Source organism: Onychostoma macrolepis, chromosome 05 (assembly GCF_012432095.1).
Source record: "Onychostoma macrolepis isolate SWU-2019 chromosome 05, ASM1243209v1, whole genome shotgun sequence".
NCBI lineage: Eukaryota > Metazoa > Chordata > Actinopteri > Cypriniformes > Cyprinidae > Onychostoma > Onychostoma macrolepis.
This window is the reverse complement of record NC_081159.1, coordinates 12,571,242-12,585,370: the sequence shown is the minus strand read 5'-3', so window position 1 is coordinate 12,585,370 and position 14,129 is coordinate 12,571,242. Positions and strand designations below refer to the sequence as shown.

Sequence of the window (14,129 nt, the reverse complement as noted above, 5' to 3'; positions counted from 1 at the left end):
GATCTGAAATCAGAAATAAATATCCAAAAAGAAAACGCAACAGGCAATAATTGTAAAGTTCTCTTTAATGTTAGTTGTATGTATTCTTGTAATATACATTGAATCGTTTTCATTAAATAAGCTGGGATGCAATCCATTAAGACAGTTTAAATAGTTTACTTTCATCCTATTATTCCTCCCTTGATGCTGATGAATTCAGGAACAGCTCAATATATCTCTTCACTGGACGACAGGGGAAAAAACAAAGCAAGGTTAATCATCATTTTGGACCACATTTGGGTTATTTCAGATGAACACACATATTGCTTACGTATATACTCTCTGTCTTTGGACATGGCTAAAACGGCATCTTGATGTGTTCTGAAGTAGGCATCTGCCTCACCGGTGAGTCGTCCGTCAGGGCCGTACTCTACAAGAACCTTCACCAGTGTGATGGGAGCGAAAAACTGGAACAGAAATTACACAGTCATTTGGTGTAGATTATAGATTATACACTGGGCAAGATCAGTTGAGTACTTATTAAAGGGATAGTTCACCCAAAAATGAAAATTTGATGTTTATCTGCTTACCCCCAGGGCATCCAAGATGTAGGTGACTTTGTTTCTTCAGTAGAACACAAACGAATAATTTTAACTCAAACCGTTGCAGTCTGTCAGTCATATAATGCCCATCAATGGGCACACAATCTTTGGGAGAGAAAAAAAACATGCACAGACAAATTCAAATTAAACCTTACGGCTCGTGACGATACATTGATGTCCTAAGACACGAAACGATTGGTTTGTGCGAGAAACTGAACAGTATTTATATAATTTTTTTACCTCTGATAAACCTCAATGTCCGACTGTCACAACATCCGATGCCTGATGCGTCAACCTGCTCTGGCACATAGATCTATATACATAGATTCCTCATTAGCGATGGTTTCTATGGGCCGCGATACGTAAGTCTCTATGTGTATACATCTATGTATATAGATATATACAGACCGGATGTTGTGGATGAGCTCAGGATGGTTGGACATTGCGGTGTATCGGAGGTAAAAAATGATATAAATACTGTTCAGTTTCTCGCACAAACAGATCGTTTCGTGTCTTAGGACATCAATGTATCGTCACGAGCTGCAAGGTTTAATTTGGATTTGTGTGTGCATGTTTTTTTTCTCCCAAAGATTGTGTGCCCATTGACTGGCATTATAGGACTGACAGACTGCAACGGTTTGAGTTAAAAATCTTTGTTTGTGTTCTACTGAAGAAACAAAGTCACCTACATCTTGGATGCCCTGGGGGTAAGCAGATAAACATCAGATTTTCATTTTTGGGTGAACTATCCCTTTAAGGAGTTATTCCACTCCTCTTGACTATCTCATTAACACTAACAATCACAAATCATGCTGCATCTTAAATGGAATAAATTCAATATAAAACTTTACCTTGACAATGTCTTCTCCTGTGGCATCATATGGCAGACCTCTCATGTGAATTAAGTTGAGTGTTGTTGATATAGAGCTACTGTTTTCTGTCCACAAAAATACAGATGTTAAGGACTGCACACGGTGTACAACATTTGTATTAATATTTAAAGCCTGCTTGTAAAAGGGCACTGTAATAAATACCTGCTTTCATTGTGCGTGGCGTGTCCTCAGCTCCTGGTGTGAAAGCTGACATCTCATTTCGCCTTCTTCCATACTGGACTTGGATCTCACTTTTCCTGCTTGGGAAAATCTCAATATACCTGCATATGAGGAAAAAACACCCCATTGTGAACACATATCTGAAATGTTATGTTACACATTTGATTTTAAAACTTTTGGTATTGAACAGGGGCAAGACACCCCAGGTGATGTATATAAAACATAACTAATATATACCACCATACTTCCCTAGTTGATTGACTTGCGTTACGAATTGCAAACACTGTTTGTATTATAGGTTTCTGAAGTGGTATGTTTAAATATGCAAACGATTCATTATCTAATTATTTATACAATGCTGAATGTATAAAATCAGGCAAATGATATATTAACAAACGCCTCAGTAAAAAGCTTCAGAATATAGAGTTGAGAACCTCTGCTTTAAAGGCATGTAACGTAATAGAAATATATATACGCAAATAGATGAACCAATAAAATAAGCACTAAATGTTTTTTCTGAAACCACACATTATGAAAGCCCAAAATCTCAAAGAAGTGCCTGGGGAAAAAAAAAAAGAAAAGACATTTATGTTCCTGAAAAACATTTCTTTTGCATCAAGTATTACTTGATGAAATACCAACCTGTTTCCCATGACTTCCCTGTCTTTCTTTTGGGCCTCTTCAGCTATTTCCTTAGTGGCAAACTGCACGAAGGCATCGCCTGAGTTTCTTCCTTTCCTGTCCAGGACTATTGTAATTCCATCTTCCGCAATCTCCAACCCTGTTTTGAGAATATTAAAACACAAATGAAGCATATGGCTTTTATCAGTGCCATGACATTCAAATGTCACATTTTTAAGGATCTCACCAGAGAAAAACTGAACGATGTCTTTCTCTGAGCAGCTGAAGGGAAGCCCTCTGAGTCGCACCACTCCATCTGACTCTGTAACCTGCTGTGTAGCTTTTAATATGGCTTCAGCATCTTTGTTTGTTACCTCATACACTGAAACACATAACACCAGTGTTCACTAAATATGAGCTATGTGAACAATTTAGCATGTGATAAACACAAAGAATAATGCTTACCTTCAACAAAGCGTTGTCCCAGGTAATGTTTGTGCAGATTCAATGCTTTGCAAACGTCCTCCTCATGCTCCAGCTCAATAAACGCCTGTCCTGTCGATTTGCCGTTCCTGTTGTGAATTATATGGATTCCCTCAACTCCACCTCGGATCCTACAATCTACAAAAATCAAATATATAAATAAAATGAAATGTTCACTTCACATCATGAGTAGATCATATCTAAACATCTTCAAGAGCTGAAAATCCATATACTGACAAAACCCTAAAAAGCCTACTACTGTATCATATTTGATGCATTCATTTCCATTATCAACATTATGAAAATGTTGCTAAAAATCTGCTACACGCTTTCTGCCACCGATTAAAAGGTCTTACTTTTAATCAAATAAAAGGCCTTTTAGTATAATTCAAAAAAAAAAAAAATCCACCTTTAGTTTGTGGTACACATTTTTCTGCTGAAATCTTTAATGATAAATAAAGATGAATAAGTATATGTATATATATAATTATAAATAAATATAAGTAAATATAAAAATAACTTTTATATTGTTATTAATATTTCAAGATTAACATTTTCTTAGCTTACTTAACTTGATTATACATACATTATTATTTTGAAAAAGCATATTCAAATGTGACTGTCAAGTATAAAACATGAGGCTTTTGAAAATTTTGTATACATGTTTTGCTATGGAGCTCTGATCATAAAACTATGTGTTTACATGCATCTTACTAAGACATATTCAGTGATACAGAGTGACAACTGATATTACATGCATTTTATCTAATAATCCACTAAAGAGTACCATTATAATTACATCACAAACTACTGTTATAAAAACAACTTCTGCACCAAATTGCATATTTTTGCTCAATTTGGAAATCTAAATAAAACGGGGGTGTGGGGGTGTTTATATTTTATCTAAAGGTTCAATAAACTGTTCATTTCAAAACGTTGGGTTTTACTGACTATTATTTCACATGTCAGGTTTTACATTTGAACATATCTTGAACTGACTTGACTTGATCAAGTAGGTGAAGCATGTCTGCAAAGACTTTAGAGACTATGAAAGATCAAAACAAGTACCAGAAAAGAAGTTCATTAAGTCGTCTGCAGTACATGACCAAGGAAAACCTTTGGCCTGGATGATGAACACTTCCTTTGCTTGGGGCTCCTCATGAGGGGTGTATTCTGGTAATGGTGGGTACTCATCTTCCTTAGACGGTGCCTAAAACATTAAAATAATAATGTCAGGAGAAAACAATGAAGTTAAACGTCGTGTCTGAAACAGTTTTTTTTTTTTTTGAAATGCACTGAACTGTCTGTACATAAATGCATCAGGTACCTCAGTTAATAGTCTTCGCTGATATAATGTCCATGGATGCTTGACTTCACGGTCTGCAAAATATCTCGCGGTCCATGAATGAACATCTCGACCTCGTGCTACTGTAAACTGCGCAGTTTTAATATGATTCAGAGTAACGTTATCCACGCATGGAAACCGCTGCTGTCTCCTGATACAGCGAACTAGAGACAACAAGAGCGTGCTCCTACCGAATGCAGACATCTTGTACTGTACAAAACTTCGCCTTAAAATCTAAAGTATATAGACAGCTTTAACACGGCATGTTGCCCCAGAAATCACGTTGACCTGCGGCATCAGAGGACAACATGACGTCAACAACATGCGCCCTTTGCCTTGACAGTTCTTTCAAAATAATAGTTCGTTTTTAGTTGTAGTTTTTTTTTTTAAATAACTGCAGAGTCTTTTTTTTATTGCAATAATAACAAAAAAAGATTACAGTACGTACAAAACAAATATAAAATACAGTACGCACAAAACATAGAAAAAACCTTTACGACTTACGAATTATGGTTTAATAGTTAAGAGAAGAAGTAATGTAATATAAAGATTCTTAGGAAATAGACAGAAAGGAGTAAAAAAAAAGAGAGAGAGAGAGAGAGGGAAAGTGCACTCAAATAAAGATACAAGTATATTAAGGAAGAATATTTAACATGGTACAAGTTCTAGATGTTTTTATAGCTTTCTTGTTAACAGATGTTGAAGTAACAGGAGGTTTATACAAAAACTTGCATTAAATAAATTCTTATATTTAGCATAAAACCCAAAAAGAATGTGTCTATACCATAAAGAGAAATCATAAAAAATAAAAAATAAACATTTTGGACAATCAAAGCATTAACATTATTCCAGAAAGACTGAACAAAAGGACACTCCCAAAACAAAGAAGCTACAGTTTCAAAAGAAATTTCACAGAAAGAACAAGATGTATCAATGTCATTTTTAAATTTCTGCAAAAACTGCTTGACAGTATAAAATCTGTGAATTATTTGATAAAATATTTATTTAACTTTTTCTTTGTAGTTGTTGTTCAAAACTGCAAAATATAATAAAATATAATATAATTGTTCTTATTATTGTAATAAAGCAAATTCTCACATAATTTTCTGAACATTATTTACGTTATAAAAACGTGGGTTTTAGGGATTATGGAGTTATGAAAGTTTGAATATTATACACTTTAAATTTTTGTGAATAAAAGTGAATATATATATATATATATATATATATATATTCACTTTTATTCACAAAAAATAAAATATATATATATATATATATATATATATATATATATATATATATATATATTAGTTTGATAAGAACATAATTATCTGCTAAATTCCCTAAAACGGTCTTTTATCCTAATGTTGACGTGACTCGACTCTTATTTGAGAAGAAAAGCTATCCATTGGATCTACCAGCTGTCGTGATCTCGCGAGATTTGAGGCTCTGGAGAGACTTTGGATGGGAAGGAGAACTTTTGCACGGAAAGGATCAGTGTTGTTGGAGTGTTAAGGATATTAAGGCTCAAATACTTTGCTTTACCACCTTTCAACAGTCAAGATAACGGACTAGTGTCGATTTCTTATCTACAGCGCATTTTCCTCAAGGAGAGATGAGCTTTTTATTGTAAGTATGAGTGGCTTCTGTAAATGGGAACACTGATGGCTAGTTAGCAAGCGTAGAAATCCTGCTTTTGTCCCGAAGCTGCCTGTGCATTACCAATCCTGACACACAGCCATCATTCCTTAGAAGCTGACAGTAATGATATATAAAACAGCTGATAGAAGCACAGTCTGATCCTGTCGCAGCAGATTAGTACGTGACCATCATAACAAAACTGTAATCTGGCTAATGAAGAATACTTAGCCAGTGCATGAGGCCATCAGCAGCTGCATGAAATTGGGTTTGGTTAAATTACTCATCATTATGGCTGCCCTTGGATTAATTTTGCAGTAATCTGACTGTGAACACAGCTGCATTTCCCAATATCATGTCATTTATGTCGTGTTGTGTGGATAGATACCAGTAGCATTTTCTCAAATGTTTCCCTTCATCATAACCCAAAGATGTTGTTAGTTTAATACACAATTTTTATTACAAAATCCTATTACCAATGACTGCTACGCAATAAGTGTTCTCTCGCCTTCTCGAAACGTACCAAAATCATTTGACATCAAATTGCAACTTGAAATACGGATATGATCAGTATGTCTGGATGATATAAATCATATAAGTACAGTATAATAAATCACAATACTGTACATTTTGCGTTGAAATGTTGATTTGAGTTAGGCTGCAACCTGTGTTGGTGTCCATATGGGTATTTTTCAAAATCGCGCATCAGTTTCTCTCTATAGGCTAACATTATACATTTTTTATAGGGAAACGCTAACTTGCAATGGATTTAATTGTGTTGTGACTGCTAAATCATAGAAACAAACAAGTATCATATTTTGCTCTAATGTCTTTAGAAGCATAAATATAATCATGTAAGCAAAGTGTAATGCATTTCTCTCTTCTGCTTTCCATTGAAAATGGGAAGTAGGCTGTGCTGTATGATTCGCAAGACAATTCATTAAAGCCTCTTAAGTGGAATCATTGCTTTGACATTTGTGTTAAATTTAAACTAATTTGTGCAAAGAGTGTGCTTTTCGCTATTGTTACTAGCATTATTATGCCCTCAAACAGTTTGTGCACGTACATGTTTTTCACTTTGGGAAGACTGGAATTTCCCATCTGACTTCTGCTTGATGCTCTGATGCAGTCGCCTGACTCAAGAAAATATCATTATGGGTAAAAGATAATGTCATTTAGGACCATTACAACCTGAAAATGGGTCTTTTCTGATCCTCTTTATGTTGGCTTGAAGCATGTTGGTCATTCAAGTGAGTTCTTCAGAAGGTTTGCCTGTATTTGTTTATCACTTCCAGTGTCCCTTTCGTCGTTTGCTGTGCAAATTCTGTCCTGTTTGTGTCTGAACAGGTGGACATACTGAACAGAGCAGCTGTTGAATTGGTGAAGACGGGCTCACTTTGAGGTGTTGATAGACCAGCAAATGCACATAGGCTTGTAGGGTCAACTCCGATGATACTGGGTTTTATGGAGCCACTTAGGTGTTGTTAAGCTTTGAGGATTTTAACTGTATATGTATATGAAGTGTTGAACACCTATGTAGAATGTTTCGCTATCCATGTGGCTTATCCATAGGTCTATGAGTTTTATAAAGGCAGAAACGGCTTTTAGTAGTATTGGTGCCACATTTTGGAATGACATACTTCAATAAAAGCAAAAAGAAAAGCATTTTGGGTAAAAGCCATGCGAGTTTGTGTTGTTTTTCGAATGTAAATACACTGCTGACCTTTGTTAAATTTTCTATTAAAATGTAATTCCACTTCTTCAAGAGATTAATTTTAATAGGTACATGTGCATTGTGGTGGTGTTTTTATTTATTTATTTTTGCAAAACTGTAGTATACATCTGGTCTTAATCAAATAATTCAGACAAAAAGCTGTTGAAAGAACATGTTCAATATTGTGATGTTATACATTTTTAGTATTTCATAAAATGCCCTGGATTGCAATGTCATCACAACATTACAAAGATAATTGTAGCTTCTGTAATCTACTGTAAAGAAGGCGTGTTTATCAGAGGTTTAGATTCACCTTTGATATTTTCAGTTTTGTAAAGCGAGTTTCTAAATGTAAAAGTTTAGTGATTTGCAAGTTTGCTTGACTGAGTTTAGTATATTTTAGTCCAGTGTAAGTTTGTACTGAACATCCTGCATTCTTACTCTTCTGTTGTTCTACAGTGGAAGCCGCTCGTCAAAGACGTTCAAGCCGAAGAAGAACATTCCCGAGGGCTCACACCAGTATGAGCTACTGAAGCATGCAGAGGCCACGCTGGGCAGCGGGAACCTGCGCATGGCTGTCATGCTGCCCGATGGAGAGGACCTCAATGAATGGGTGGCAGTCAACAGTAAGCATGTGACTTAAATCTAGGGAAAAAAAACCTGTGTTTGCATCCTCGGCGTGTGCTAAAAGCCTGAAAATTTGCTGGGGCTTTAAAGGTTTTTTATTTTTTGTTCTTAATTTAATATAGGTCTTAAATATTAAATCAAAATTCAGAAAGGCGTAAAACGAAATCAACGAAATCTTAATTGTATACAGAACTATAAATCCTCATGCATCCTTCCTGCCAAGCACATCTCAGCCTAAACTTATGTCACATTCAGTTTCATGGCTTCAAAGAAATAGCTCCCAAAATCTAAACGTATAATCTATTTCCTCTTAATATTAAAAAAAATTTCACAAATATTATTTGTCTACAAATGCTAACATCACAACACTTTAAAATAGATGCACCCGAAATCAGTGGGGTCTTCCCACTAAACATCCATCATAAGGCCTGTTTGTAGGTCAGTTTTGCAACATTCGCTTGGATTCATTCATAGCCCCTGGCCTTCTTCTATTTTTAACAATAGAGACAGTGGAGCTTTCTTAGATTATTAGCCACAGAGACAGAGGGCTGAATTCAGACTCCGGCAGCACTGATGTTGCTAAGGTTTAGGGTTTCATCTAATTGCTGCAACTTGTGAAATATTGGGGGGTGTACCCAACTTCTGCTATATAATTAGAGCAGGGTTTCACAAACCCCTTGAGGTTTGTTATGGAACTGCAGGGGTAGATATTTATGTTGTTATTGTTTGAAACAAAACAATATGGTCTTGACAATATGATTATTTCAGACCGCACATGGCTAAAGATGCTGGGTTAGGTTTGTATTATAATGCTGTTTGATGTGCTCGTAGCTGTGGACTTCTTTAACCAGATCAACATGCTGTATGGGACCATCACAGACTTCTGCACTGAGGAAAGCTGCCCACTAATGTCTGCTGGACCCAAGTAAGTATTAACAAGCATTTATTTTGTGAAATATTTAGAGCATACTACGTTGACATTTTTTGAATTGTCTTTTAATACAGTACTGTAGTATTGTGAAATATTACAATTTAAAATAACTGTTTTCTATTTGAATATATTTTAAAATGTAATTTATTCCTGTGATAGCAAAGCTGAATTTTCAGTGTCACGTGATCCTTCAGAAATCATTGTAATATACTGATTTAGTGCCTAAGAAAGATTTCTTATCAGTGTTGAACTTAACACTGCTTAATATTTTTGTGGAAACCATGATGCAGTTTTTTTTTTTTTTTTTTTCTTTTTTAAGAATTCTTTGAACAGGAAATTTCACAAGGAAATTATTTGAAATAGAAAAAAAAGTATGCATTCTTGTATAAAAGTATGTATTTCTTTACAAAAACATCTTACTGACTGGTAATGAGTACTTTAAAAAGTGCTTGCATGTGTAATGTAAATTAAAAAAATGTATTTCTTTTCACTTGTTTCTTCTATGTTGTCTTCAGGTATGAATATCACTGGGCCGATGGAACCAACATAAAAAAGCCAATTAAATGTTCAGCTCCGAAGTACATTGATTACCTGATGACTTGGGTCCAAGATCAGCTTGATGATGAGACACTTTTCCCTTCAAAAATAGGTATGCCTCTCCTTTAATTTCTTGTGCATGATTTAGAAATTTGGCATGCTTTTTCTTTGTCTATTATGATTGTGGAGGGATTTGTCCACACGGTGGCGCTTTTAAAGCATCAATAAAGCATGCTTTAAAGGGGTCCTATTATGCTCTTTTACAAAGTCTTGATTTTGTTTTGGGGGTGTACTAGAACATGCTCTCATGCTTGGTGGTTCGAAAATCACATTATTTTTCAGATAATTTACAATACCTAAATTACAATACTGTAAATTACAATACCTTTCTCCCCAGCCTGACACAAACGGCTCGATTAGTTCTGGGTTTGATGAAGGCCCGCCTTCCGAAAAATGAAGTGTGTTGTGATTGGTTAGCTGTCCAAGTGCGTTGTGATTGGCGAACAACAGCAAGTTCGTCAATATTGCTGTATCAATTCAGACCCCGAGAATATTGAACAAGAGGATCATGCAGAACCTTTGCACGCACGGATATTGCAAGACATATTAAAGTGGTAACGTTATTGTTTTTTTTGGCTAAATCACGTTTTAGATAGGATGTTAACAACAGCTTAAAAATAACTGCATTTACTATGTACAGATAAGTGCAACGGTAATATGTATTATGTTTATTGTTCTTTAATTGTAATTTATTTATACCATAGTCCCACAGACCCAGCTGCAGTTTTAAAGTTAAGTGACATGACTCAGTGACACTTCCGGTTTTCAGTGGCAAGTGTCACTAAAACCTGTGACTCATGTCAATGGACTGCGTCTTGTGTCACTGACATTGTCGCGGTGCGTGTCGCACCTTCGGTAGTAACTGACACCTGCTGCTGGGTGCTGCTGCATAATGTAGATTGCGTGACACACGCACTTAACGGCAGAACAATATTGATTTAATTAACAGTATGTTGCGGTCAAGTGTACGATTTATTGCATCACGAAATTCATTTGTACAACAAATATTCCTCTATTAAGATTAAAATGTGTCTAATGCCCCTTAATGTGTATTTTTCATTGTAAGTTTATTTCCAGTAGCCTGCGTTGTACAATACATTCAAATATGTACGTAAATGCGCACCTATGCAGAGGCCATAGCTAAAAAAATAAGAAAAGAAAAGAAAAATGAAACGTTTTAATCAAAAGTGCCACCACTAGCTGACACTTGCCGATGCGAAATTACATAAAAATATTAACTGTCATGAGAAAACTCCACAAACCATTATAAAGTGATGTCTACTATTCTAACGTGCTTTATGAAACTTACACCAACCGTTCAGAAGTGTGCTTGACCTTGACACAGGCTTTTCACAATGCAATGTAATGTAGCCTAAGTCTGCAACGTATAATGTAAGTCTAGATGCTATTTAAAAAACTAATTCTACTTATTAACGTGTCTGCAGAAAGTCAAATGCTTTGACAAAACATTCAGGCAACTCCAGAAGAAATGCATGCTCATAATAATATATGTGTGTGTGTGTGTGTTTCTTGTTACACAGTTACAATTATAAACTGAATTAAATTTAGTTTATATATGATTATTATATTACTATATAGAATATTAAATATTGTATCTTTTACAGTCATGCCAATAAAGCAATAGTTGTGACACTTACGTGACAATGTCAATGACACATGCCACTCTGCACTGACACGTGCCAATGAAAACCGGTCAGTTCAGCTGTGTCATTTGGACAGCCGATTTTCAGTGAGTGGAGAGTGGCATGTGTCAGTAAAACTTGTGACGTGCCAATGGACTGGGTCATGAGTCACTGACATTGTCATGTACGTGTCACAACTATATCTATAGAGGATGCAATTGTGATGCGATATCCTAAACAAATGGCCTAATTTAGTGATTAAAAAAAAAAGTCACTATTTAAAAAATTATTTTATAGAAACTATGTAACAATAAATTAAATATATTTCTAACTGTGTAAACAAGCATTTCTTCTGGAGTTGCCTGAATGTTTTGTCAAAACATTTGACTTTCTGCAGACACGTTAATAAGTAGAATTAGTTTTTTAAATAGCATCTAGACTTACATTATACGTTGCAGACTTAGGCTACATTACATTGCATTGTGAAAAGCCTGTGTCAAGGTCAAGCACACTTCTGAACGGTTGGTGTAAGTTTCATAAAGCACGTTAGAATAGTAGACATCACTTTATAATGGTTTGTGGAGTTTTCTCATGACAGTTTATATTTTTATGTAATTTCGCATAGGCAAGTGTCAGTTAGTGGTGGCACTTTTGATTAAAAAGTTTCATTTTTCTTTTCTTATTTTTTTTTTAGCTATGGCCTCTGCATAGTCTCTATTATTTTATAATTACAACTGATAAGCTGCGTATTTACATATTTGAATGTATTGTACAAAGCAGGCTACTGGAAATAAACTTACAATGAAAAATACAAATTAAGGGGCATTAGACACATTTGAATCTTAATAGAGAAATATTTGTTGTACAAATATTATACTTATACTTGACTGCAACATACTGTTAATTAAATCAATATCGTTCTGCCGTTAAGTGCGTGTGTCACGCAATCTACATTATGCAGCGGCACCCAGCAGCAGGTGTCAGTCACTACCGAAGGTGCAACACGCACCGCGACAATGTCAGTGACACAAGACGCAGTCCATTGACATGTGTCACAGGTTTTAGTGACACTTGCCACTGAAAACCGGAAGTGTCACTGAGCATAGCGGCATGTGCCAATGGCGTCTGTGCGTCAGATGTCATGTCACTTAATGTTAAAACTGCCTCTAGTCCAAACGAGCCGTTTGTTGTAGTTCTTGAAAAGGGATTTTTTTTAAAAAAAACTAAATATCTTCATGCCCAAACATACACACTACACACTGACTAAAATTCAAAAAGTGAAAAAGCATAATAGGACCCCTTCTCAAGGATACTAGTTACCATTTCCACAGCATATATTCTACTGGTCATTTTTCCATCATTCCTTATTTCTTGGATTCTAAAACAGGTTTTTAAGTTGCTTTTCTGTGACATTTATAGGGGTCCCTTTCCCGAAGAACTTTATGTCGGTGGCCAAGACCATTTTGAAGAGACTCTTCCGTGTTTACGCTCACATCTACCATCAGCACTTTGACTCTGTTATCCAGCTGCAGGAGGAGGCGCACCTCAACACCTCCTTCAAGCACTTTATCTTTTTTGTTCAGGTGTGTACTTGTGGCTTTGAGATGTGCAAGTTGGCTGATTTTGCCTATCACAAGTAGATGAATGTTTGACTACTTCCAATATTAACATTTTTTTAATCTTTTTTTTTTCAGGAGTTTAATTTGATTGATCGGAAGGAACTCGCGCCCCTTCAGGAGCTGATCGAGAAGCTCACATCCAAGGACAGATAAATCTGCTCTTCCCATCAACATCATCTCTAATTTCTCTGTACAGGCAGCCTGGCTTTGTTATCTGTGCTTGACAGGTGTGTGGGAATGTTTCCTTCAAGAGTTGGGAAAAGGCTGACTCCAAAAAAAATAAAAGCCCTTGATAAGCCACAACTCAACCATAGGTCAAGGTCATAGTGGAATTTTACTCCTTTTGACGTCGTCTCAAACACAATCTAAGTGCCTGATATGTCCACGTTCAAAATTGCTCATTTGTAAAAAAGCGCTACCACTGCTATAAAACTTCTTTATGATTATACATTTGACTTTTTTTAGGAGTACATTTATGATAATTAGTGGTATGTTAGCTTTTTTTCCTTGTAATGGATTTATTTAGAAGTGCATAGATTTAAAAATACAGAATGAAGCATTCATTGATTTATTTATTTTTTTTCACAGAGGTGAAGATGTCTTTGCTTCTCTTAAGTACTCGTTTTAACTGCTCCCTGTGTCTCATGACATGTTTGGGATTTCCGTTATCCATTTCAGTAGTAGAACAGCTTTGTTTACTTCAGATTTTATCTAGCCCTCAATGAATGTCTCCTAATTGTAACACATTTCAGTCTTTATCGAAGAACATTGGGCCCACAGTTTGCCTGCCATTGCTTTTTAACCACTACATTACTTTTGAATAAGTACTTATGTTGATGAGCCAGATTCTCTCCCAGACGTCACGGGTTTGTCTGTTAGAAGCTGGGCTGAAATGAGCTGACTATGCAAGATCGGTATGTCCTATTTGATCTAATTTTTTCATACACTATAAAACACAAGGCTTTTACATTCTTCTATTCAAGGATGTGGAAACCCTGGGCACCTTTTAAGCATATAACTACAACAAATCTAATGGGAAAGATACATTTTTCTCTAGAGCTTAATTAAGCTGCCCTAAGCTGTATTCGTATTTCAAAGATCCAGATCTTTCACTTGAAACACAAGCTAAATTATGAGGAGGTGAATGCAAGTTGTATAAAATCTGTGATAGATTTGATTCAAACTTGATGCTAGTTTAATAACTGCTTCTTATTCAACATACACTTATATTGCTGTCAGAATAGTTGGTGGTCCTCAGTATAATTTAAGCAGTGCTTA

General features: G+C 35.6%; 2 protein-coding genes across 2 annotated transcripts; one reads left to right on the top strand and one right to left on the bottom strand.

The window, feature by feature from the left end:
* Positions 1-47: 47 nt before the first annotated feature.
* Positions 48-4,422, bottom strand: grsf1 (G-rich RNA sequence binding factor 1). Its single transcript, XM_058776133.1, has 9 exons — positions 4,065-4,422; positions 3,806-3,947; positions 2,720-2,875; positions 2,502-2,636; positions 2,276-2,414; positions 1,616-1,734; positions 1,433-1,518; positions 311-446; positions 48-222 (listed from the first exon to the last, which is right to left on the bottom strand). Exons 1-9 carry the CDS (start codon positions 4,284-4,286, stop codon positions 170-172), a joined length of 1,188 nt encoding a protein of 395 aa, XP_058632116.1. The 5' UTR covers positions 4,287-4,422; the 3' UTR covers positions 48-169.
* A 1,082-nt stretch (positions 4,423-5,504) lies between these two features.
* On the top strand, positions 5,505-13,656 carry mob1ba (MOB kinase activator 1Ba). The gene is made up of 6 exons (XM_058777502.1): positions 5,505-5,711; positions 7,894-8,060; positions 8,893-8,986; positions 9,508-9,641; positions 12,652-12,815; positions 12,927-13,656. Exons 1-6 carry the CDS (start codon positions 5,698-5,700, stop codon positions 13,002-13,004), a joined length of 651 nt encoding a protein of 216 aa, XP_058633485.1. The 5' UTR covers positions 5,505-5,697; the 3' UTR covers positions 13,005-13,656.
* The last annotated feature ends 473 nt before the right edge of the window (positions 13,657-14,129 follow it).